We start from the raw sequence: 22,894 nt of genomic DNA, 5'->3' as shown, positions 1-22,894 counted from the left end.
CCCAACCCCTTGCGCTAACAGAACTATCTACTCGTTATGATTCGTTTTCTTTATTTTCAGAATGATTATTTTTAATTTGCATGATTTCAAAAGCTAGATATTTTGGGTTGTTATAGACGAAAGATTTTTAAGAACCTTCTGGTTTTATATGTTCAAATGAAATTCGCTGATTTGAAGTGAATTCTATAGCAAAAGAAGTACGGAGCTAAAAAGTTTTTGCACAGCAAAATACTGTTAAATGTAAGTTAACACCATACTCAACAAATTAGTGTAACAATGAAAAACTGGGAAAATTGTCCAACCATTACACAAACAGAAAGTAAAAGAACTATAACAATCCATTGATTTTTTTTTTTTTTGGAAAAAAAAAGTAGGAATCTCAACCCCTAGCACTTCAAAAATTAATTTCAGATTTAACATGGCGGGGGGAGGGGCAATAAAAAATTTTGTTCAAAAAAAATAATAAAAAAAAACCTGCACCCTCCAGGAACTCAAGGGCACCCATACGCGAAATTGTAGGGGGGGGGGGCGCTCAGATATTTTCCCCATGGATTAGGAGGATATTTTCTCCAGGGAAACTGATTTCAGGGCAGATTAGAGTCATTAAAATATTTCATTTTTAATAACTTATTCATTAATGGCTGGAGAATAAATGTTTTTACATTTTTACCCTTCTTAAACTCCGCCTATGTCCTCGTCTCAAATTGAATCGTCAGGTTTAAGAAGGGAATGAATTTTTAAACTCTAAATTATCTCCAAGCATTGGTTTACACATGAGTGGTAAAGAAGAAACAAAAACTAGTCCCTATACAGGCAGGTATAGCACTTAGAATTTAGCGCAAGGTTTAGGAAGGGAATGAATTCCAAACTTATTTCCTCCTTCAACCTTATTTTTCTATTATATTTCAAGGAAAAAAAGTTAGGACCGAATATGCACATCTGAGGAATATAATGAATTGATTCGGTTATGTAACAAACACTTTGCTCGAAATTGCTAATTTACTTAAGTACTGGTACCTCAAGTATTTCAAAAAAAAAAAAAAAAAACCCAAAATTCAATAAATAAAACACAGACATTTTCTGTTTCGAAATACTGACATCTGCAGTATGCTTTTTCAAGTACACATTGCATAACTGCCTGCTATTTATTTGATACGCTATTCAATAGCAAAATTTTGGTGGATCTCAAAAAAATAATCAAATATATTCTGGATGACAAGCAACCACTCTACGAGTTAATGCTGGCTTGACGTACAACTTCCCACCATTATGAAGATCGATCAGTGGATGATTAATGTTGTATATCTTCATTGCATTCAATCAGTGGCGCACTACAAGGGGAGGGTTCAGGGGGTCCGGACCTCTCCCATCGCCCTTGATCCTATGTATGTAGTACGTAAAATAGTTCCAAGCAAGGACAGTGGCGTAGCTAGGGTGGGGCGGAGGGGGCGGTCCGCCCCGGGCGGCACTTTTCGAGGGGCGGCAAATTAACCATTTTGATGTGAAAAAAAATGAACGTATTTTTAAATAAGGAAATTATGAACTTAATCTGTGTGTTACTGCAGACAAAAAGAAAATCTCTGAAATGAAAGACTTTTGTGTCACTACCAGATTAAAAAATTTCTTTTATACAAAACTTTCTGCTTTCTTTCAAAAGTCTTTCTTGATATCAGTACAATTCCTTGTTTTTTTTTTTTTTTTTCTGAGGGCGCGGCAGTGGACAGTCATGGGACCAATGTTTTCTAAGACTGCAGAAGTTAACTCCAAGGAGGAAAGAAACAGTGAAATTTTCCAATTTTCATAAAGGAAAGAGTTAAAACTGGATTTTAAGAGAGTTTCTTGAAAACTTTCTAGCGAAACTTTTTTTTTTTTTTTTGAGGAAAATGGTGACAAGAATAAGAAAGGGAGGGGGAGATGAAAAATGGTGCACGAAACAATCTATTGCTATCACTTGGGTGGCTTTATATGTTGCAGAGTTTACTTTGATTTCTCATTCATTACAAAAGTTCTCTATTTCAAAAGAATTGAAAGAGATAGTTGATTTCTCGCTTTTGAGTGTAGAAAATCTATCCGACAACTTTGGATTACATGTTAGTCTATTTGTTATGGAAGGTAAGCGACTTTCATTTTTCAACATTTGGTTTGGTCTCTCAACTTAGCCAAACATAGTCTAGAATTGCTTTTTAGAACATTCAGTTTCAAATAATTCCGATTGGGAACGTCTCAACTCTGTAGTCCAACAGCGTTAAATATAGCTTCAAAATGTTTTTAGCAGGGATAGCTCTCGAATCTTTTATCTCTTTTCCTAATACAGTAAAACCTGTAACATTGACCACCTTTGTAAGTTGACTACCTGCCTAAGTTGACCGCTGTTTTCAAGCACAGAATTAGATCTATATCATGTAATGCAACCTCTGTAAGTTGACCTGTTTAAGTTGACCACTCAAGTAGTGCACCGCAAGTGGTCAACTTACACAGGTTTCACTGTATCACCAAAGATAGCTTAGAAATAGTTTTAGACCTGAATGTTTAAAAATTTCTGGGTAGAACCCCAAACCCTGTCTTTTCCTCTAACGTAGCAAGCACGGCCAAAAAGTACATATTTAGGCCTTTAATTTTGAAAAGTTTTCGGGATAAAACTCCTACACTCTCTTCTACAATCTCAACATATAGTTAAAATCAGGCCCGTGTCCAGATTTTCATAAAAGGAGGGGTTTTTAATTTTATCTGTGGGCGGGGGGGGGGGGACAATTCAACCCTTCCCAAACTTTAGTTTTACGACAAATTGCTGATCTCAGAATGGCGTTTATACACCTGTAAAAAATGCTGTACATCCCCCCCCCCAGCAGAATAATTATGGCTGCACAAGTGACAAAAGAATTCCTTCATTTTACAGGTTCGTTTTAATCAAACCATATTTGTTTCGTTTTAATTAAATCTGTTCACGCTGCGATAAATATGCAATAAATACAGTAAAAACTCTCCACAAATTCTTTTATAATGCAGAACGTATATCAGTTTTTATGTTCTGAAATTATACCCTGCAACAGGCCCGTGTCCAGAATTTCATAAAAGGAGCAATTTTGGTTTCCATGTTTTTTCATTATTTCTTGCATTGTCAGGAAAATACAACAGTGTTCCCCAAATAATTCATTTCTATTTAATAGTCACAATGAGGGAAGCAATAGGGGGGGGGGACGGTCCAAATTCCCAGAAGTTATGATTTTAAGTAATAACATTCATTCTATTATTGTATTTTTATATACATGTCTGGACTGTCTGCCCTCCCAAATGGTAAATTCTGGTTGCGCTAGTAGTAACCACATCATACATTCCTTATACAGCTTGTTTCGATTCAAACCTCATATGTTTACTGTGCGGTGTATTGTAACAAATAATTATAAAAAATTAATTTGAATTTTGACTTCTGGAATTCAAATTATGTTTTTCGCAATCACGAGTGTGTGTGTGTGTATGTAGGCGTGTGTGTTTGTGTATGAGTCTGTGTACGAGTATGTGGGTAGTTGTGTGTATGAGTGTTTGTGTGTGGGGGGGATGTGTATGTGTGTGTAGGCATATGTTTGTGTCTGTGTGCAGGCATGAGTGTGTGGGTAGTTGTGTGTGTATGTGTAGGTGTCTGTATCTATGCATGTGTATAGGTGTATGTATGTGTGTGTGTATGTGTTTGGTTGTACGTGCGTGTATGTATGTATGCGTGTAAGTGTAGGATACTGACGCAACCTAGAGATGGCTTTCGCTAGAGGAGCAGCATCGTGAGGAGCCGGTCGACGGTGATGCTGCTGAGGGTGCTGGCGGGAAAATAAAATCATAGCACGCCAAAAACAGTCAAGTGAGAACAATAAGCAATCGTGATTGCTCAAAAATTCCACAAATTATTTTATGACATATACAGGGTGACAAGAAATAACTTGGACACACTTGATACGTCATAACTCCAATGTTAATGCTAATGAAAATATTACGACCAAACTTCAACATAAATATGAAAACATTATTTCGTCGATTTATATTGACAAATTTTCAAAGTGGCTACCTTTAGCTTTAATACACAGCTCTAAACATTTAACAAAATTTTCGGCTATGGGCTGCAACTCAATGATATTTTACCCCATTCCTTGCGTAAGGATTTCTTTAGGAATGCCAAAGTTTTATGAGGTCTAGCAAACACCCTTGTCTCCAAGATGGACCAAACAGAATAATCTATTGGGTGCAAATCTTGGGAATTCGGTCATGGGCGAATTTATGAGGGGGGCAGAGGGGGGCAATGTCTCCCCCGTTTTGGGAGGACTTTATGTATTAACAACACATCTTCCAAAAATGAAAAAAAAAATCATTATTTTTTCGTTTTTGAATAGTTCAGAAGAGCATGTGTGGATTTATAGGGGGGGGGAGGGGGAAATGCCCCCAGTTTTGAGAGGAGTTTATATAGTAACAACTTATCTTCCAAAATCCTTTAACAAAAAAAAAAATCATGATTTCTTCTTTTTTGAATAGTTTAATTAAAATGAAGAGAATAGCGAATGTCCTTTTCTGAAGGGAGCAAAGAAAATGAAGAAAACCGAACATTAAATACAAATAGTACAGCTGTCACTGGGGTACTGGAAATTAGTCTAAATTTACTATTTTGGACTGAAAACCATTTTGACAAGTATATGAATGAAAATATATAGGCTAAACGAGCTATGCATTCAGCTGCAACACTTATAATAATTGACGTTTGGGACCCTCCCTCCCCAATCCCCAATTTGCGCTAACAGTACGATCTACTCGTTACGATTTGTTTTCTCTCTTTTCAGAATGTTTATTTTCAGTTTGCGTGATTTCAAAAACTAGATGTTTTGGGTTGTTGCAGACGAAAGATTTTGAAGAACCTTCTGGATCCACACGTTCAAATGAAATTGGCTGATCTGAAATGTATGCTATTGCAAAAGTACATAGCTAAAAGGTTTTTGTACAGCAAAATACTATCAAATGTAACAGTTAACACCGTAATCAACGAATGTATGTAACAATGAAACAAAAAACTGGAAAAATTATCCAACCATTAAACAAACAGAACGTAAAATCACTGTAAACAATGCGTTAATTTTTTTAGGTGAAAAAAATAGGAATCTCAATCCTTAGCAGTTCAAAACTAAATTTCTGATTTTCCAGAATCATACAATGTAAGGAAAACGTCTGAATAAAAGAAAAAAAAAGAGGGAGATATATTTCCGGCACGAAAATTTTGCACAACTCTTGTAAGATTGCATTATTACCTGATGAAATGTTTTTATAACTGTGTTTTCTTTATTTTTTAAAGGAAAAAATTTGTATATATGAAACTAATAATTAGAACTGTACTTTATGCGCTTGAAAAATTTTCGGCTTGCCTTTTTTTTTTTTTTTTTGAGAAAGAAAAGTAAATACTATCGCAAACTAAATAAACTTCAGTTATCTGAACGTTCTGATTAATTGAATCTTTTTACTTAGAGGGAAAGTACCATTTTCCTTACTTTCTATATACTGTTTAAAAATTAAGGTAAGTCATAATCATCTAAGTCTAAATGAGACAGTTATTGTCATTATTGGAATCTGAGTAGTTCAGTCATCAAAAGTTTCGGAAAAATTTGTTGAAATTTGTTAAAAACCGATAAAAACCTTACACAGATTGGTAAAATCGTAAAAATCCTTTGACTGTAAAAACTGACGAATTTTCGTTACAATTACAAAAAATAAAACAAAAATCTGCAGGTAAGAGTGAATTAATGCAGTGCCGGATTTGCCTATAAAATAAACAAGCTATAACTTAGGGTCCCTGCTTTGAAGTGGGCCCCTAACTCCCATAAAATTGTGATTTGTTCCTTAAAAAAATGGAAAGTGCTTGAAAAACTAATTTCATTTTCAAGTACTTGAAAACCTTGAATATTTGGAAACGTTTGGCTACAAACCTTAAATTTTAAAATTTCTAACAAATTGTAGGAGGAGGAATGCCAAAATGTATCAAATTCAGCTCCTTGCTACATCCTGCATCAAAAATGTAAAAATCATGGTTCTCGCGTATGTAACATATTAGTTGAAATAATTTTTTTTTTTTTTTTTGACTCACATGCTTCATAGCTTGCTATTTATTTATTCCCAAATGCAGAATTTTGGAAATTCTTTTGTATTGATTGCTTTTATCTTACTTTTACTGCATCTTGTTAATCTGTTTAGCCCGGGGAAAAATGATACACTAGCCCTATTCCTTTTCGTTTTCTGTACTATTTATAATTAATAAAAAGTTATAATGAGAAATTTAAAAAAAAATTATTTTTTCTTTTAAACGTAAAATAGCCGTTTCTTACAAAGAACAATACTGTGAAACTGTATAATCTACTACTCAATTTCAGAGACTGGAAAGTGCAAATTATTGATAGGTTCTAAAATCCCCGAAAAGAATTAGCGCAGTATAGCCTACCAGGGCTCTTGAGTCAAAAACCCAATCTAACCAACCAAACCTTGAAAATAATTAGACAAGTCTTTGAAACTCCTAAGCAAAGTGTGCTTCAATTTTATTTCTTATCAAGTGTATAAATTAAGAATAGTTCAAATGGGTAGTATGTTACTCTCTTGATACCTATTCTCTAAATCTGTGCACCATTTCTTTTAAAGTATTAACTTGCATCACAAAGCACTTTTAAAGCATAAAACTTTAAAAAATATATTTGCCTATTATTTCCAACTAACCCTTATAAGACATCAAAATGCAGAATTTTATATCCATTTTATATAATTTCCTCCGGGGGAGTAACCCCCGGGCCCCCCAAAATTAGAGATATTCTATGTCCCACTTAAAAGGGAGCCCTGCATCACTCTCTTAATACCAGCCCCCTCGCTTTTAAGGTCAATTCAAAACGGACAGCATCATTACACACAGTAATGAAAACGACACATAAAAAAGTAAAGAATGGCGTTATGCATCACAGAAAACAGACAGAAACGTGGAAGAGGGTGGGAGAGCAATTAAAAATGTTGCTCCTGCCCCCCCCCCCCCCCCCCCCAGGAACTAACTTAGTCCTAAATCCGCCTATGAATTCGGTGGCCTTTCGAGAGCTCCAATGAAGTCCGGAAAATGTGTCTTGCACAAATCTTTAGCTCTGTGTGCAGCTGCGGAATCCTGTTGGTAGATACAGCGTTTGTTTCCAAAGAACTTTTGCGACCAAGGCAAGACAGCATCTTCCAAAATGAGTTTGCGATATGTTTCTTGATTAATTTTTATCCCTTGATCAACAAAAACAAGTGATGTTTTCCCACTAGCACTTATTCCACCTCAAAACTATGAAAGATTGGAGTCGTTGACGCCGCTCAACAATGAAAGAAGGTCTTGGAGACAAGAGTGTGAGCTAAACCACATAAAACTTTGGCATCCCTAAAGAAATTCTTATGCATGGAATGGGATAAATTATCAGCAAATAAGTTGCTGCCCATAGCCAAAAATTTTGTGACACATTTAAAGCTTTATTAAAACTAAAGGCCGCCAATTTGAAAATTTGTAAATATACTAGATGAAAATATGTATTCATATATATGCATTTTGAAGTTTGGTCGGGATATTTTCATTAGCATTAAAATTATAATGCATCATGTTTCTCTCTTTGTGAAATATGAAGTCATCATAACCTCTTTATAAGAAACAATATTAAACACAGTGAAGGATTGACAGCCCATCCAAGGGTTCCTCCATCACTGTTTTTCCAAAATAGGATTTTGTGGGTAAAGAGAGGACAGTTGTAAATTACCAAGAAACATCAAAGAGAACGTTTTTCTTTTCGATGCTGTACACAAATTGTTTGACATTAAAGTTTTAAGTCAAATGCGTGCATTCTACTTCTACTTCTTCTCTTCCCCAATGGGAGGGGTTTAACCCCTAAAACCCTCCCCTTGGACACGGCTCTGGTTAAAATTACGTTTTTAAAACTTCGATACTTCAAAATCAATTTGCGAATACAGCATTTGATCCTTGGCTATCCTTTATCTCCTAACGTGCGAAAAGATACCTTAAAATATATTTTTAGAACTTCAGTTTCGGAATTCTTCCGAGAGAGATACCTTAGTCACCCCCCCTCCCCCAACCCCGCCCCATCTAATGTCTCCAAACTCAGGACGAGGCCAGAGGAAACTCTGGTGGAGGTCCGCAGCGGTTCTGACGTGCGGACCTCCACCGCACGTCAGAACCGCTGACGTGCGGTGTCTCCAAAGATTAAAACTGCGTTTTGGAAACTTCAATTTTGAAAAATTTCGAGGAAGGAAAGCAGCACTCCTCAGACTTTTTCTTAACGTTCCCAAATATAGCCCAAAATTTCGCTCATAGAAACCCTAAAATGATCTTCATTTTTAAGAAAAATTTAGGGAGGGAAACCTGCCTCTGCTCCTTTTTGCTCATAACATTATCAACATTCAACAAAGCCTAAAAGTCGGGCGTCAATTACGGAAATTTTCCATGAGAGTGCCACCTGGCTTCGCAACATTTTTGGTGCCGTTAGGTGTTAGGGAACCCTTTAACGTCACCAAATATAGCCTAGAATTGCGTTTTTGAGACTTTGATACCGAACGAAGAAAAAAAACGAACCTTCCCCGTTCCACCAAACTACCTAAGATACCCTTAAAGTTGATTTCAATTTTTTAAATATTTCAACAAGAAATCTCAGCTCCTCTCTCTCCTCTTGTGCATACAAGAATACACACGTAATTACGTTGCCAAAGATAGCCTAAAATTGCATATTTCAGAATTGCCGACCATTCCCGATTTTCTTAACCTCTCCACAAAGCAGCATAAGCTGCTTTTTAAACTTTGATTTTGGAACATTTCCTTGAGGTGTTCGATCCCCTAACGTTCACAAAGAAACACTAAAAAAAGACTTTAGTTTTAAAAAAAATCGGGAGCAAACCCAACCCGCCCTTTCCTTTTACTTTACTGAAAATTGCCAAAAACTTTCGATTTTTTAAGTAAATTTAGCAAGTTTCTCTAAGCCCCCCCCCCCCCTTTTTTCTTTTGCATGTATGTAGAAATAAATTACGTATTTTTTTTTCTTTAACTAAATTTCTAGTTTTAATTTAAACACCCTTGACAGTTTAATGTATTAGCTATTTCACAACGAAAGGGCGGCAAATTGAGGAACCGCCCTGGGTGGCAAACACTAGCTACGCCACTGAGCAAGGGTAACAATAATTTCATATTTAATAAACGAAAAAATAAAAAAAAATTTCTCTCTTTCTTTCCCTGCAAAATCGAACTGTATGGGAACATAAATTGTTCTATAATGATTATACTTCGCTGTTTTTTATTTTTAATAATGAAAAAAGCAAATACATCCATTCTTGTGCTTTCTATTGTTTTAATTTTGTATTTGTTATTAATAAATTAATTTTATTAACTAATGCTAAGTAATTATTCAATATTTTATTTTCAAATGTTTTTTGTTCCCACCAATCGATAAAATCAAAAGGATGTGTTTGAATGCATGTTGGAGTATGATATGAGAATGACAGACCTTCAATCCTGCCCCCTTTCTTTTTGAAAAATTAATGTGTGCGCCCCTTTTAAATTTTGTCTTAGTCTTTATATTTTTCACATAATTTATACTGTAATCAAAAGGAAAAAAATATTTTCATTTTCAATTTTACAGCAATTTACTTTTTTTACCCTGTTGGCAATTCATAAGTTTTAAGGAAAAAATAAATCCAATAGTTTCTTTTAGCTTTGCATACATTTTGGGCAGACATAAATTGCTTTCAATTACTCTGTTCTGTGTTTTAAATAGGGTTCTTAAGTCCCAGTAAAAATTAAGTGGTCGTTGAAAGAAAACTCTACTACTTATACAAATTAGTTCGATTTCTCAAAAATTTCATTTTTAGACTTCTTAACCTGACGATTCAATCGTTCCTCTTCCTTCAGGAGATTGAATCTCCCTTCAATTTGATGTTCGTCCTTTTGTCATACATAGTTCTCGTTTCTTTTTTGCTCTGTTATTCATGTTTTTTATCTGCTCAAAAGTTTTCATTTTATTCTTTTTGCTTGTAATTCAGAGTTAAAAACTTCGAAAATGAATGAATTTCGGCAAAGCTTTTCAAAGTTCTAGAAGTTTTAGGTCTGTTTAGCGCAGTATAGCCTATCAAGGCTCTTGCTCCATAAAACCAATTAATCAACTGCAGTTGGGATCAGTAGCATAACTATGGGGTCCAGCGCCCCTGGCAAACTAAAGAAATTGCACCCCTGCACCTCCAGGGTCACCCACATGAGAAATCACCGGAGGTCATTGTGACCTCCTCCGTAGCATCGTAATTTTCATTTTTATAATTATTTCAATGATTCCCAATGTTCCTTCTCTGAAGATGTTATATGTATGTGTATATTATATATATATATATATATATATATATATATATATATATATATATATATATATATTATATCCATCCTAGCTCTTTTTCTTGCAAGTTTTTTTTTTTTTTTTCAAATTTTTTAAAGCAATTTTAAAATTCTATTATCAAAAAAAAAACTTAAAATTTTTTTTTAATCAGTCAAAATGTTGCCCCCTGGCTGCGGCGCCCCTGTTGAGAGTTACTCCTGCCAACCTCTAGTTACACTACTGGTTGGGGTGGAATGCGGTTCCCGTAAATATTTTTAAGCAATAAAAAATAATGTAAATTTTATATGATTTAGTCTCAAACCACTTTTTTAAAATGAAATAAATGTCTGCTTTTTAAATTATTAAAGCTGGCATAAGTGCTCTAAACTGACCTTTTTTTCCCTAACGACGATTTGTCAACAATGACATCTATCCTATAATCTGTGCGTCCCCCCACCCTCCTTTTTTGAGCAATTACGAATTGCTTATCACCCTCACTCGACCAAAGTGGATGTTGCACTGATTTTTCAGATTGCCAGTTGTTTTTTATATTTATTTAAAGAGTGAAATTTTCATTATCATAGTTACAAATCGTCTGGGGTGTGATTTTATTCATTTTTTTTTGTTCAGGAATTAACTGAAGCAGACTTCCTCTTCTTTACAAGTGCAACAGCCTATTGCAGCTCTTGGCTGCTTCGACAGCTTGCTAGCTCCAACTCAAACATATGCAGCATCTCATTGCCAGTTTTTAATATTTAAATTTTTAAAGTCATTTTTAATATCATCCATTCATCTTGTTGGTGGTCTTCTTGTTCGGGATTTCATTAGGATTCTTGCAGACTCTACATTTAAAAAAAGAGGGGTGGGTGCAAAATTATGTTTTTTCAGGAAAAAACACCTTTATAGATAAACAGCAAAACTTCATTCAAGCATATAATTTCTGTATTAATAATTAAAGACATCAAAATTCAAATGAATGCTGGATGTTTTTGAATTTTTTTTTTTTTTTATTTACTTCTCTCTTTTTTTCTAGCTTCAGCACTGGTTTATAATAAGCAAACGTCGTTACAACACAAATCATGTTTTTATTATATCAACAAATTTGTTAGCTTTAAACTTTATGATGGATTAAAGGGTTTCTCATAATTCCGGAAACCGAAAGTGCAGTGTTTTTAGAAATTGCTAATTTTCCAACGCTGAAGTAGACTTGCTCATTATAGTGTGGCTCTGGTAACTTTTTGCTTAAGCTTGGACGATCTCATTTATGTTCGGGTTGAAAGAGGAAAAATTCTTTGACTGGAACAACACCAATAACCATTACTGTAACAGTTACTGCTTCACTCAACCCTATTATAACAAACGGAATCATTTAAGCCTCAGCAGATCGGAAGTCCACTTATTTGAGCCAGGCTATTAATGCAAGAGAGTTATGGTCACAATCTCAATGAAAGTTCAGTATGACCTCCCAAGATATATTTTTCTTATTCGGCAAAATTTCTCTGACGGTTTGGCAGATTCAAAGACCATATTGCAATATTGCATCTCCACCCCCTTTCCTCCTAAACCCTTAAATGGTGATGCGAGTTTTTCTCCCTTTAACATAAGTGGTGAGGTAGGATGCATGAAACACCAAGATTTATATCTCCTGTGCATCCGCAATGTTTAGGAAATTAAACAGGAAAATTTCTACTGACTTTTATGTTATTAATATCTATTAGTAGTGCCCAACCTTTTTTACCTGATGGCTGCACCTCACATTAAGATGAATCATGCATTTTATAATTACCTTTTAAAATCACTACCTTTTTTGTTAAATAAAAATTTTAGTACTGTTAAATACTTTTTTTTAAACGAACACTTGAAACAATGTTAATATTTGAAGTTTAATTATTTTTATTTTGTATTCATCTGCACATCTAGCAATATTGATTTTTTCCCCCTCTTGTTTAAGAATTTTTACTATTGTTACGAAATTCCCCCGGTATGTCGCTGAGTTTTCAGCAAAATTTCCTGACCTTTCTCTGACCTCCTGTTTCTGCCAGTACCCAGAAAAATGATCCCCTCCAAAACCAATAGCATGATTCGCCTCTGCTTGCACCAAGCAACCCAATTCTACTAAAAAACGTTTTTTAGCTATCAAATACCTCTTGAAAGTATAATAGATAAATTTAATGGTTCTGTTGGAAACAAAGAACAGCAAAAATAGTAATACATTAATTTTTTAGAATCAAAATTGAAAAGAGAAATTTCAATAAACACATTAATTTTAAAATAATTTAATGAAAATTATGCATGAACAGCATATACAAAATTTACATTGAACAAAAATTTAATTTCAATAGTTCTGGTAATTATCTTGCAAACTAATCACATTTTGCAATACTTCTTGAAACTCATCTTTTTCAAAAGATGATTCAGCACTTTTCACGTATTCTTTAAAATTTGTCTTGGAAACTTGAGACAGCAAATCCTCAATAAATGTTGCTGCACTGTTAGAGCTGCTGAATGAAGCAGCTACAGGAACTTTGTCCACACCTTGTGTAAAAAATTGGAAAATCAAATCAAAAACAATTTTAGCAATTACATATTGTCCAGAAAAAAAAATATGCATAAAAAATAATTAAATAAATAATTGTGTTTTGTTAAAAGACAAGCAGGAAAAATATAATATAACAAATAAAAAGGTTGCCATTGTAAAGAAATAATGCAATAGAAAAATATCTTAAATACACAAAAAAAACTGCAATTTTATAGCTTAATTGCACATTTAATTATTTTTTTTTACTTCAGAACACACAGTACTTAAATGCAATGGTAGAATGTAAAATATGCAGCAACACAAATCATTTAGATCATCACCAAGATTAATTTAAATTATTCAGGTTTTCAGTAAAATACTTCCACTACTCCCCCCCCCCCTACGGTGGTTCAAAAATATATGTAAAAAAAAAAGTTTCCCCAAGATAACAGGACACCCCTCAATATTTTCAGACTTGTGGATAGTAATATACTGGAAGCATTTTAGCTTCCTATTTCAACTGAAAGAGGGTGCTCAAACCCTCCCCCAAACATCATAAGTATGGGGATAGGGGTTAAAAAAATACATTGAACTGAAAAAACAATGCTACATATTATAATATACCCGAGTAATATGCATATAATTGCAAAAAAAAAAAAGCTGGGGAAATTAAAAGTTTCTACATTTGTGACATTTTCTATGCAATGGCTAATGTCAAAATAAGGGGTCATTGAGCACCCTCTTAAAATTTGAGTAAGAAGCTAAAACTTTTACAGCATAATACAATTAGCAAGTCTTAAAAAAATAGGGGGTGTCGTCCTGGATTCTTGCTGGAAAAAAAGTTTCTTTGAACCTCCCTCCCTCTTCCCCCTCTCTCTCTACCCCACACAAACAGCAAATAATTAAAAAAAAAAAAAAACTAAAATCATTGACAGGATTTTTAAAAAAAATTTGAATAAATGAATAAACAACAACAATTGTTTGCATTTTTCAACTCACTTTTGTTGTTCGCAGCAGAACTCAAAATCCCTGTTGTGCCAACTAATTCACTGAAAATTTTTGGAAATGGTGAATCAACACTGATTTTTTCAGAAAATACTGTAGCAGTTCTGCAAAAATAGTTATTAGAATTAAGCAGTATAGAGAAAAAATATGTTTCAAATAAAATCAGAGATGTTTAAAATCACTTACGTTGTATAACTTGCAGAATATATTTTCAGATAATCAGCAAACACTTCTTCTACAGGAAGAATAGATTGTTGACATATATCTCGCCTAAATAAGAAAATATTAATTAAAAGACAATTTCTAACAATAAACAAGTAGTCAGTGCAACACACTAAACTGCATTTTGTTTCATGTTAGATTAAGAAAGCCAAAGCAAAAAAAAAAAAAAATGTTCTAATGAGAGGGTGCCTTCTAAAGACCACTAATGCTTACCCCCAGCCTCCCAAGCTTTTATTGACTCTTAAGACTGGAGAGACAATAGAAAATTTTGACTCCCCTCTGAGTCAATCAAGGAACTAACATTTTTAATTTCCCCCTTTACAGCAATTTTTTCTAATTAAAATCACGAATGAACTGCCCGGTTTCAGATCAGGCAGGAGGACAGGGCCCTTGTCCCGGGTTACAAATTTTAAGAGTGGCTCCAAAACGAAGATCCAAAAGGATGCCTTGACGAGACTAAAGAAAGCTTCAAACTGCGTTTTTAGGACTTTAATTTCGAAAAATTTCGCTGGTTGAACCACTGATTTTAAGGATCCAATTAAGTCTCTTCTTCACCTTTTCTACCTTAATGTAATCAAACATAGGCTAAAAATGATGGCTCCAAAATCCAAAATGTCTTTTCTGGGGACAGTCCTTCCTAACGTCATCAAAAATTGCTCAATGGTATTTTTTGAATTTCTTTTTCGAAATTTTTGCGGTAGAGGGCCCTGAAATCCATTCCCTAAGATTACTACCAAAGATAGTTTGAATTAGTGTCTCTAGAGAGGCTCCCAATTCCACCCCCTCTCACTTAGCGTATTCAAAAACAAACTCAAATAGCGATTTTTAATCATCAGTTTCGAAGAATTTAGGGGAAAATACCGCAGATCCCTCTTTTCTCCAATGTAATCACTAAAGCTCAAAATTTCATTTTTAGATGGTTACGTGAAGCCACCAAACCCTTCCTGCCTAAACTAGCCTGAAATTGACTTCAGTTTCAAAAAACAATTCTTGAGGGCACAATGAACCCCCGCCCGCTCTTTGTCCCATCGTTATCAAACAATGCCTAAAATACGATTTTGGGACTTCCATTTTTAAAAAACTCTGGATGGCTTACATAAATTTTCAGAGCGTTGGGGCATCCGGCATCCCCCATCAATCGGAGAAAAGTCTTTAGTTATATTTTTCAGATATTAACATCGAAAAATATTCAGAAAGATCCGCTGAAGCTTCCCGATTTACTTAACGTCACCAAAGATAGTACAAATTTGCGCTTTTTAGAGCCCCAAAACCCTTTCTTCACAAAAAGCCTAAAATTTATTTTAATTCCGAAAAATATTTCAGTTCGGAATATTTTCCAGTTTCCTCTATCGTGTTTAAATCTAGCCAAAAATGTGTTTTTGAAACAATAGTACCGATAAATTACCGGAGGAAAGATACCAGACCCCTTACCGTCACCAAAGATAGCCTAAATTTGAGTTTTAAACATATATTTCGAAAACTTTCGATAGGAGACGACGGAATCTCCCTCCCTCCAGCAACGTCAACAAAGATAACCCACAACGTGTTTAAAACTTAAGTTTCCGAAAATTTTCAGGAAGAGCGCCGATCCTTCCTAAACTAAGGTCACAAAAAATAGCTGCAATTTGACATCAATTTTGAAAGAATTTTAGGAAAGAACTCCAACATTACTTTCCCCTCAAGTCTCAAAAAATTTCCCAAAATTGCAATTTTTGACGTCAATATTGAAAATGTCCCCATGGACTTTGAATGTTCCTGTGGTCCTGACTCTTTTGCCCTTGCAACCAAAGATTAATTACATCAATTTTTTATATGCCAATTTTGAATATTTTCTGGGGGCGATCCTTCCCCCATTCATCCTTCTTCTGTCTTTTTTTTTTTTAAATTAGAACTTGATACAGAAATTTGAAGAAAGATTTATATGGGCGTTAAGTATTAGTCAAAACATTCCAACTGCTCTTCAGGGGCGGCTCATTAGGCCTTTGCACACGGGCGACCGACACTCTAGGATTGGCCTTGGGCACGGTAACCACGGATAATCCGAAAGTTAGGTAAAAACGATGCTATTGTATGCAAAACCTTAAAAGGATCAATAACACTTACATTCATTCAAGCTGTAGCTAAAACAATAACTGTATGTGTAAAAAATACATATAAAAGGAAAAAAGAATCACTCATTATTACAAACGGATTATGTACATATTGTACACTTGTTACAAAAAGTTACAAAATATGGCAACAAATAAATATGTTTTTGATCCTTTTCAGAGAAATTTCTAATGACGGAATCAATATACATTTTTGATCTGGTATTGCAATCACTAGTAAAAGACCTTTTCCTGTTTCAGATTTGGTACAATTCCAGTTATGACATTCAGTCTTTTATGCATCACTATTAAGGCCACAGAGAATTTTGAGAAGCCCAGTTTTCTCTCTAGATGCTTGGCACCTGGGCTATCAGAATGCAAAATTACACTACAATTTTACGGGCCCTGCATGATTCCCCCCCCCCCCCCCACCTCCTTTTCATATTTTTATACTGTCAACTCATTTCCTCAACCTGACTACTAAATCCAAAATGAAAAGTTTAAAATTGCATTCATATGTGATGTTGCATTGCTTAGTTCTTCAAAATTGAATTTTTCAGTTTTAATGTCAATTTAAAAACTGTAATTTGAAGTTTGCATAAAAAAATATTTTTAAATACAGTAATCTTTATACAGTAAAAATTGGATAATTTATCATGTCTGAGATTTGTGAAGAAACATGATATTTTAGGAATTTTCGGTGAGGCAAAGTCGGATGTACAAGGAAAAGTCTGAATTTTGAAATAAAAAGTACCTTCCGAATTTTGAAATATAAAGCATCTTATGTAAAAATTAAAGCAGAACAATTGTACCGGCATGCGTAATATAATTCTAAGTAACATTGAATTAAGTGTTGAAATTAACACCACACATATATATTACATTTGATTTAGATAATCAACCGCCAGAAAGCATAAATTAATAATCAAAAATATCATTCAAACATCAGTTTTTCAATAAACAAGCCATACTTGTTCAATGGAATTATAACCAAGTGTTTGTGACATCTCAAAATACTTTGTGGTAAATAATGTAAGTCTAATTCCTGTCTAAGTGTTTCTTTGGGGAATGTGCACAAAATTCATCAAAATATTAATAAAAACATAAGTTTACTTGCTAGATTTACGTCATTTACCACTTATCTGCTCTCAAAACCAGCCCTAGCAAAATTTTGTACTTTTCTCTCTCTATCTCTATCTTTTTCTTTTCTTTTTTTTTTTTTTAATTTTTTTGCTGTCGCTAAAAGACTTATGGCTTTTAGTTGTCTTTTTTCTTTTTGACTCCCCCCTCCAACTTTTCAGCCTCAATCGCCGCCTCTGACTGGAAGTAAAGTGTATTTGATTTAGATTTCCTATAATATTTCCCTGTAATTTAGTGTACTATTTCTACTAGAAAAGGAGCATCTTTTCAAAATACATTTTTAATTAAGAGCTTAAAACGTTTTAAACACTGCATTTTACTTAATATGCAATGGTTTTCAAGTAGGGCAAAGCAAGGAAACTGTTATCATTGGTAACATAAGTCAGGGAAATTAGGTGAACTTAATCAGGGAACCTTTTTCAGTTTCCATCGCCACCTTGCACTAGCATACTTCCACCCTAGTAGGGATATGTAGGGCAAAGTGAAATAGTTAAGATGACTGAGCTTAGTCCAATTAAATTTAGTGAATGGATCCCACAGGGTGAAAAAACAGCAAATGGGTTTTCGTTTAAGATTTTGCTTTTGACTCTTTTCACAGCGCCTTCATATTCGACCCATTGTCGAACCCTTTTTCTCTGCAATCTTCTAATGAAATTTTATGGCTTTTAAAGCAATTCATCAATCCTTGAGTAATATCAAATTCCATTTTTTTCAGAGAAATTCAGAAACTCATTTTTTCCCCCAATGAAACTGTTAACATTATTATTGGACAAACAGTTTCATGACCTCATGGGCCCCTTAAAGCTTCGGACCCCAGTGCTATAGGTCCGGTATCCCTTTCCAAACGGCGGCCCTGTTGTGTATAACAGGCACTCACAGGTAATTAAACATGCCACTTTATCATGTGATATGGCTACTGACAATTTTCTGCATTTCAAAAATTTGTCAACTGAACACTGTTCAGGACCCAAGACCAAAGAGGAACGAGGTTGATGCTTAAACATTGTTGCTAGGCCACTATGCCTCACAGCCGATAAAAAATGAATAAATAGATACATTAATATCTTTCTAACTTAAAAGTAAAATAACAATACATAAATCTAAAAATTAAAATTTAAAGCAATAATTTGAATATATAATAGTAACAGTTTGGTAGCACAAAACAAAATACATTTAAACTGAAATAGTAATAAAAAAAAAACAATAACAATCACGAAGAGCAATTGTTCATTCTTTAGTATTTCAAAAGAGCTCACAAAAGTATCTATGATAGCTGCATCTAATATTTTGTTTCATAAAATATCTTACAAAAAAAGAGCATTCTTAATTTTAAATGATAGATTTTTTAAGATAGGAGTGTTCAATTTTTAAAATTCTGCAAAAATAAAAGAAATAATTTCAGTTTATGACTTTATATCTTAAGTGAATCTCAAAATATTTTATACTTCTGAAATTTGGTGTGAGGAATTCCTCTCAAAACTGCTGATTGAAAGAGGTTCTTTTCTGAGCCTGGGTCATGGAATGGACTCAATGATACTGGAAAATACTCTGGCACATCCTTTCGCACCATACAGCTTAAATAAGCATCTTCAGCAAGAGGAAAAGGAAGGGCAATGTTTGAGCAAACAAGCTAAACAAAATAAATGGAAAAGAATAAATATAATACGGACAAAATAGACCGTTTAAAAAATGTCTAGATGTTTAACACATTTCTGAAACACAGGGGTCATTGCCCATTTTGATGGACAAAAAGTAGGATATTTTCTTTTAAAAAAAATAGGAAAAATACTTCATTTTATTGTTAACATTTACAGAATTAAAAATGATATTACATGGCAAAAACCACTGCCTAAAAACAGAAATTCTTGAAAAACATATTGTAATTTACTGCAATCAAAGTAAATAAGCATACAAGTTTCTTAGTGGATATTAATGTAATATTATATTTAGTGTCTTAACAAAATGCAAAATTTAAATGGCCAATCCTTTTTTATTCACATGTGATTGACTTTCTCTAGGTATAAAAATAAATAAATAAATAAAAATTAGTGGATATTTCAAATATTTAGCATTTTTTTCAGACAGGTATAGTGCATATTTGCAAGTATATTTTAATGAGACTATCAGCAAAGTACATTAAGTAGAGGGGGTATTCAGTGGTGTACATAGCACCCCCGTAATAATTATGGTGCAGGGGTCAATGTATACCAAAGTCTATGTAGGCTACTGGGGGTATTGTTCTCTTTTTCAGCACGGGACTGAATTGTTTTTAGGGGTCTTCAAAGTAGTTGGGGATGTACCATTGCTCTTTGGAGAATGGGCACTCCTGAGTCATATAACATGTGTTGGCTGTAACAGTAATACTCATTATTTTACCATATTACATTAGGAGTTTCAAAAAGATCAAAAGTCTGTCATAACCATTGAGCTGTAACACTAAGAGGAGAGAGAACTTCCCATTCTTCTACAGTGAGGCTCAAGGTCTGAATTTCGAGCGAGTTTGGCAAAACCAATTGCATTATAAAACATCTTGTTTAATGGCAAAAGACTGCTTCTTTTGCCACAACGATTTGAACATATTAAGGATTTGAAAAATGCATGACAAAAGGCTTTACATGATAAAACTTGAGTTTAAATGTTAAAAGTGCGATTCTTTTGCTATACTCGCTTGGGCAAAAAACGGACCGATTAGTTCGCTCCCCTCTTAGTGTTACAGATCAATGGCCATAACATTGTAAAAAAACACATTTTCAATACATAAAACAAATAGATATTATTATTACAATAAAACTGCTTAGCACTATAAGCAATTTGCCAGTTTTACTACAATAGTAAATAACCCTAATTTAACTTGAAGTATACAACAAATTTTTCCTTAAATAAAAGTCCTACCTTTCTGCTATACATAGACATGCCAGAAGTTACATCAGATAGACTGAATTTCCTGCGTTTCAAACGACACTGGGAGGTGAGTGTTTCAATTGCAGTAGCAAATATAGCACTTGAATGATACAAACGGTTTCCCTTTGTTGAGAAAAAATGAAAGAAAGAGGAAGAAATAAATATATATCCATCGACAAAAGCTTATAACATTGATATAACAGTAAATTTTCTAAAATTTAATGCAGTCGTACTCAGTTATGAGCTTTGTGTTGGATTAAATACAACTCTAAATATATTTTTTTGTTCTTTCAATCTGTAATGCTCAACCTTCATTGCACTATTTGAATACTGCTATGAGGCGAACACAAAGGGAGGGTCATGGGGTTTTTGACCCCCCCCTCCCAAACCATCGACAATATTATCCATTCATCATTATTGTATGTGATCATAATTTAATAATTGCATGCAAGATGTAGAATATTATGTAAATATATTATTACACATAGTGTTCAAATACTTTATGGATAAAATGCAAAAGTATTTGCGTTAATCTTTATAAATTATGTATTTAACAGACCTGTGACCCAAACAGGATGAAAAATACTGAAATTGCATGGCTGGGTGAACTAACACAACACTGTTAGTGTATTGTACTGCATCTGAAAACTCTCCCATGTTTTCTTTTTTGTACCTATATAGCAAACTATTTTAATTGGATGTATGAAATTAGCTGGAACATGTTGAATTCAGGTTTTCAATGCCCCTTCTTTTTTCTACATGCACAGTATTTTGCTCTCTCAAAAAATACTGAAAAATTACATGTTTGATTTATGTAAATATGATAAATACGTAACACTTTTATTTCCACCAAAATTGTATAAAGTTTATATCTTAGGCAGGTGCCTTATTCCTGGCCTATTTTCCTTTTATTGACACACAAACATTTCCAGAAAATTTTTGTACCCATAACTCTATATTTTTCAGCACGACCCCCACGCCCCCTAAAATGCTAGTCTGTATCTACCCTTGTACTGCTATTCCCTGAAATATATTTATAACATAATCACCCCTTACTTTAAAATTAAGGAAAAAAAAAACAGCCAAAAAAATGTTGAGATTGGAAGATTATCTATAAAGGGGGAAAAAAAGTCAAGGATTGAATATTGTGAATAAACAAACTTGGTTTGGAGATATTAAGCCCTTAAAGTTAATTGTTTCCTTACAGATTAGAGCTCACTTTAAAAGCTCACTGTTATATAGTCTTGAAGTTAATAATTCAACTTACATTATATTGCAGATAAGGAAACTTTCGAAATGGTTCAGTCTGTCTTACAACATCATCACATAATGATAAAGGTGAAAAACATGTGGCAAAACTATTCAGGTTGCTTAATGTCGTTGTCACTGCAAATAATCGATGTAATTGTTTTCTCACATCCTAGAAGGTAAAAAAGTTAATTGAGATTTTAAAGCAGAAAACATGTGAGGACTAACTGTTAATGGTACCTAATTTTGAGAAATAGTTATGCATTTTAAACTCAACATGTCAAATCATTTAGATTTTTTCAATGTCAATTCAAATAAATTATTAAATAAAATGTAATTATGTAATGTTGAATACATCAAATTATTCAACATAAAAAAAAATCTGAAAAAAATTACATTATATTTATGAAACATTCACATTAAATTTATTTCTCTTGTTAGTTTTCTCTTTAGTAGGAACTGTTAAACTATTAAGCAGAGTTCACCAATATTCTCATATAAACCAAATTTTACTTTAACCAAAAGTAAAAAACAGCAAATAAATAACATGCTAAAAAATTAACATAAAGAAGACACAGGGCACATCAAAAACAAGGAATAAACTGTTCAAGTGAATTTAAAAGAAAGCAGTCTATATAAAAACTCAAAGAGCCAAAACTTGCCAAACTGTAAAATAGATAAAAACATTATTAAATAAAACCATTTACATAAAACTGATTGTTTTAGACTACTTTAAAGGTTTAAATCTAACAACAAATAAGAGAATTAATAAATCTAACAACAATTCCAAAGTATACTGGGAGGGGGGGAATAAGCAAACATTATATCAGTACATGTAAAAGAAACAGTCGAAAACTTTGTACAATGAAATGAGTAAAAACATGACAAGAAATGTAAGACGAGGCTTCCATTTCTAGTTCACTTACCCGTCATCAGACTTTGTGTACCATTTTTCTTTTATGCACTGATGAAGGGATTTGTTTTTATAAACTCGAAGCAGCTGTTTTCAGAGTTTCTTAACTCTTATTAATTGCTTTTATTTCTGCATGCATACATGTTGTCGTATTTTTACTCATTATCAATGCATATGAAATTCCTTAATTAGCAGCAGTGTTTTCTTTAATTTTGCATATGAGTAGGGGTGTGCATGGGGAGGGGGGAGAGACTTCAAGATTCTTGCTCATATCCAAGATGGAATTTTAATAGACTGTTACGTAGCAAACATATTTGTGGTTACTAAAAGCACTTGGTACTTTCTGATCATAACCATGCAAGCAAAGAAATGTATTTGAAAACCAGCATATGTAAACACAGGGTTCATACTCTTTTGGGGAAAGAAAAATAAGGACTTCTTAAGTACCTATAAGAATTTTTAAGGACCA

At 33.6% G+C, this 22,894-nt stretch overlaps 1 protein-coding gene across 2 annotated transcripts in view; it reads right to left on the bottom strand.

The window, feature by feature from the left end:
• Nucleotides 1-12,651: 12,651 nt before the first annotated feature.
• Nucleotides 12,652-22,894, bottom strand: part of LOC129227499 (protein misato homolog 1-like) — a gene marked incomplete at its 5' end in the record, with an annotated part of 36,186 nt that continues 25,943 nt past the window's right edge. For both annotated transcript variants that reach the window (XM_054862079.1, XM_054862086.1), the window contains 6 exon segments: nt 12,652-12,926; nt 13,909-14,018; nt 14,101-14,184; nt 18,809-18,993; nt 20,256-20,387; nt 21,532-21,684. In XM_054862079.1, the coding sequence (XP_054718054.1) occupies nt 12,727-12,926; nt 13,909-14,018; nt 14,101-14,184; nt 18,809-18,993; nt 20,256-20,387; nt 21,532-21,684 (864 nt within the window).

The sequence above is a fragment of the Uloborus diversus genome, chromosome 1, assembly GCF_026930045.1.
Source record: "Uloborus diversus isolate 005 chromosome 1, Udiv.v.3.1, whole genome shotgun sequence".
Taxonomy (NCBI): domain Eukaryota; kingdom Metazoa; phylum Arthropoda; class Arachnida; order Araneae; family Uloboridae; genus Uloborus; species Uloborus diversus.
The sequence above is the reverse complement of the archived record's forward strand: the minus strand, read 5'-3'. Positions and strand labels throughout refer to the sequence as shown.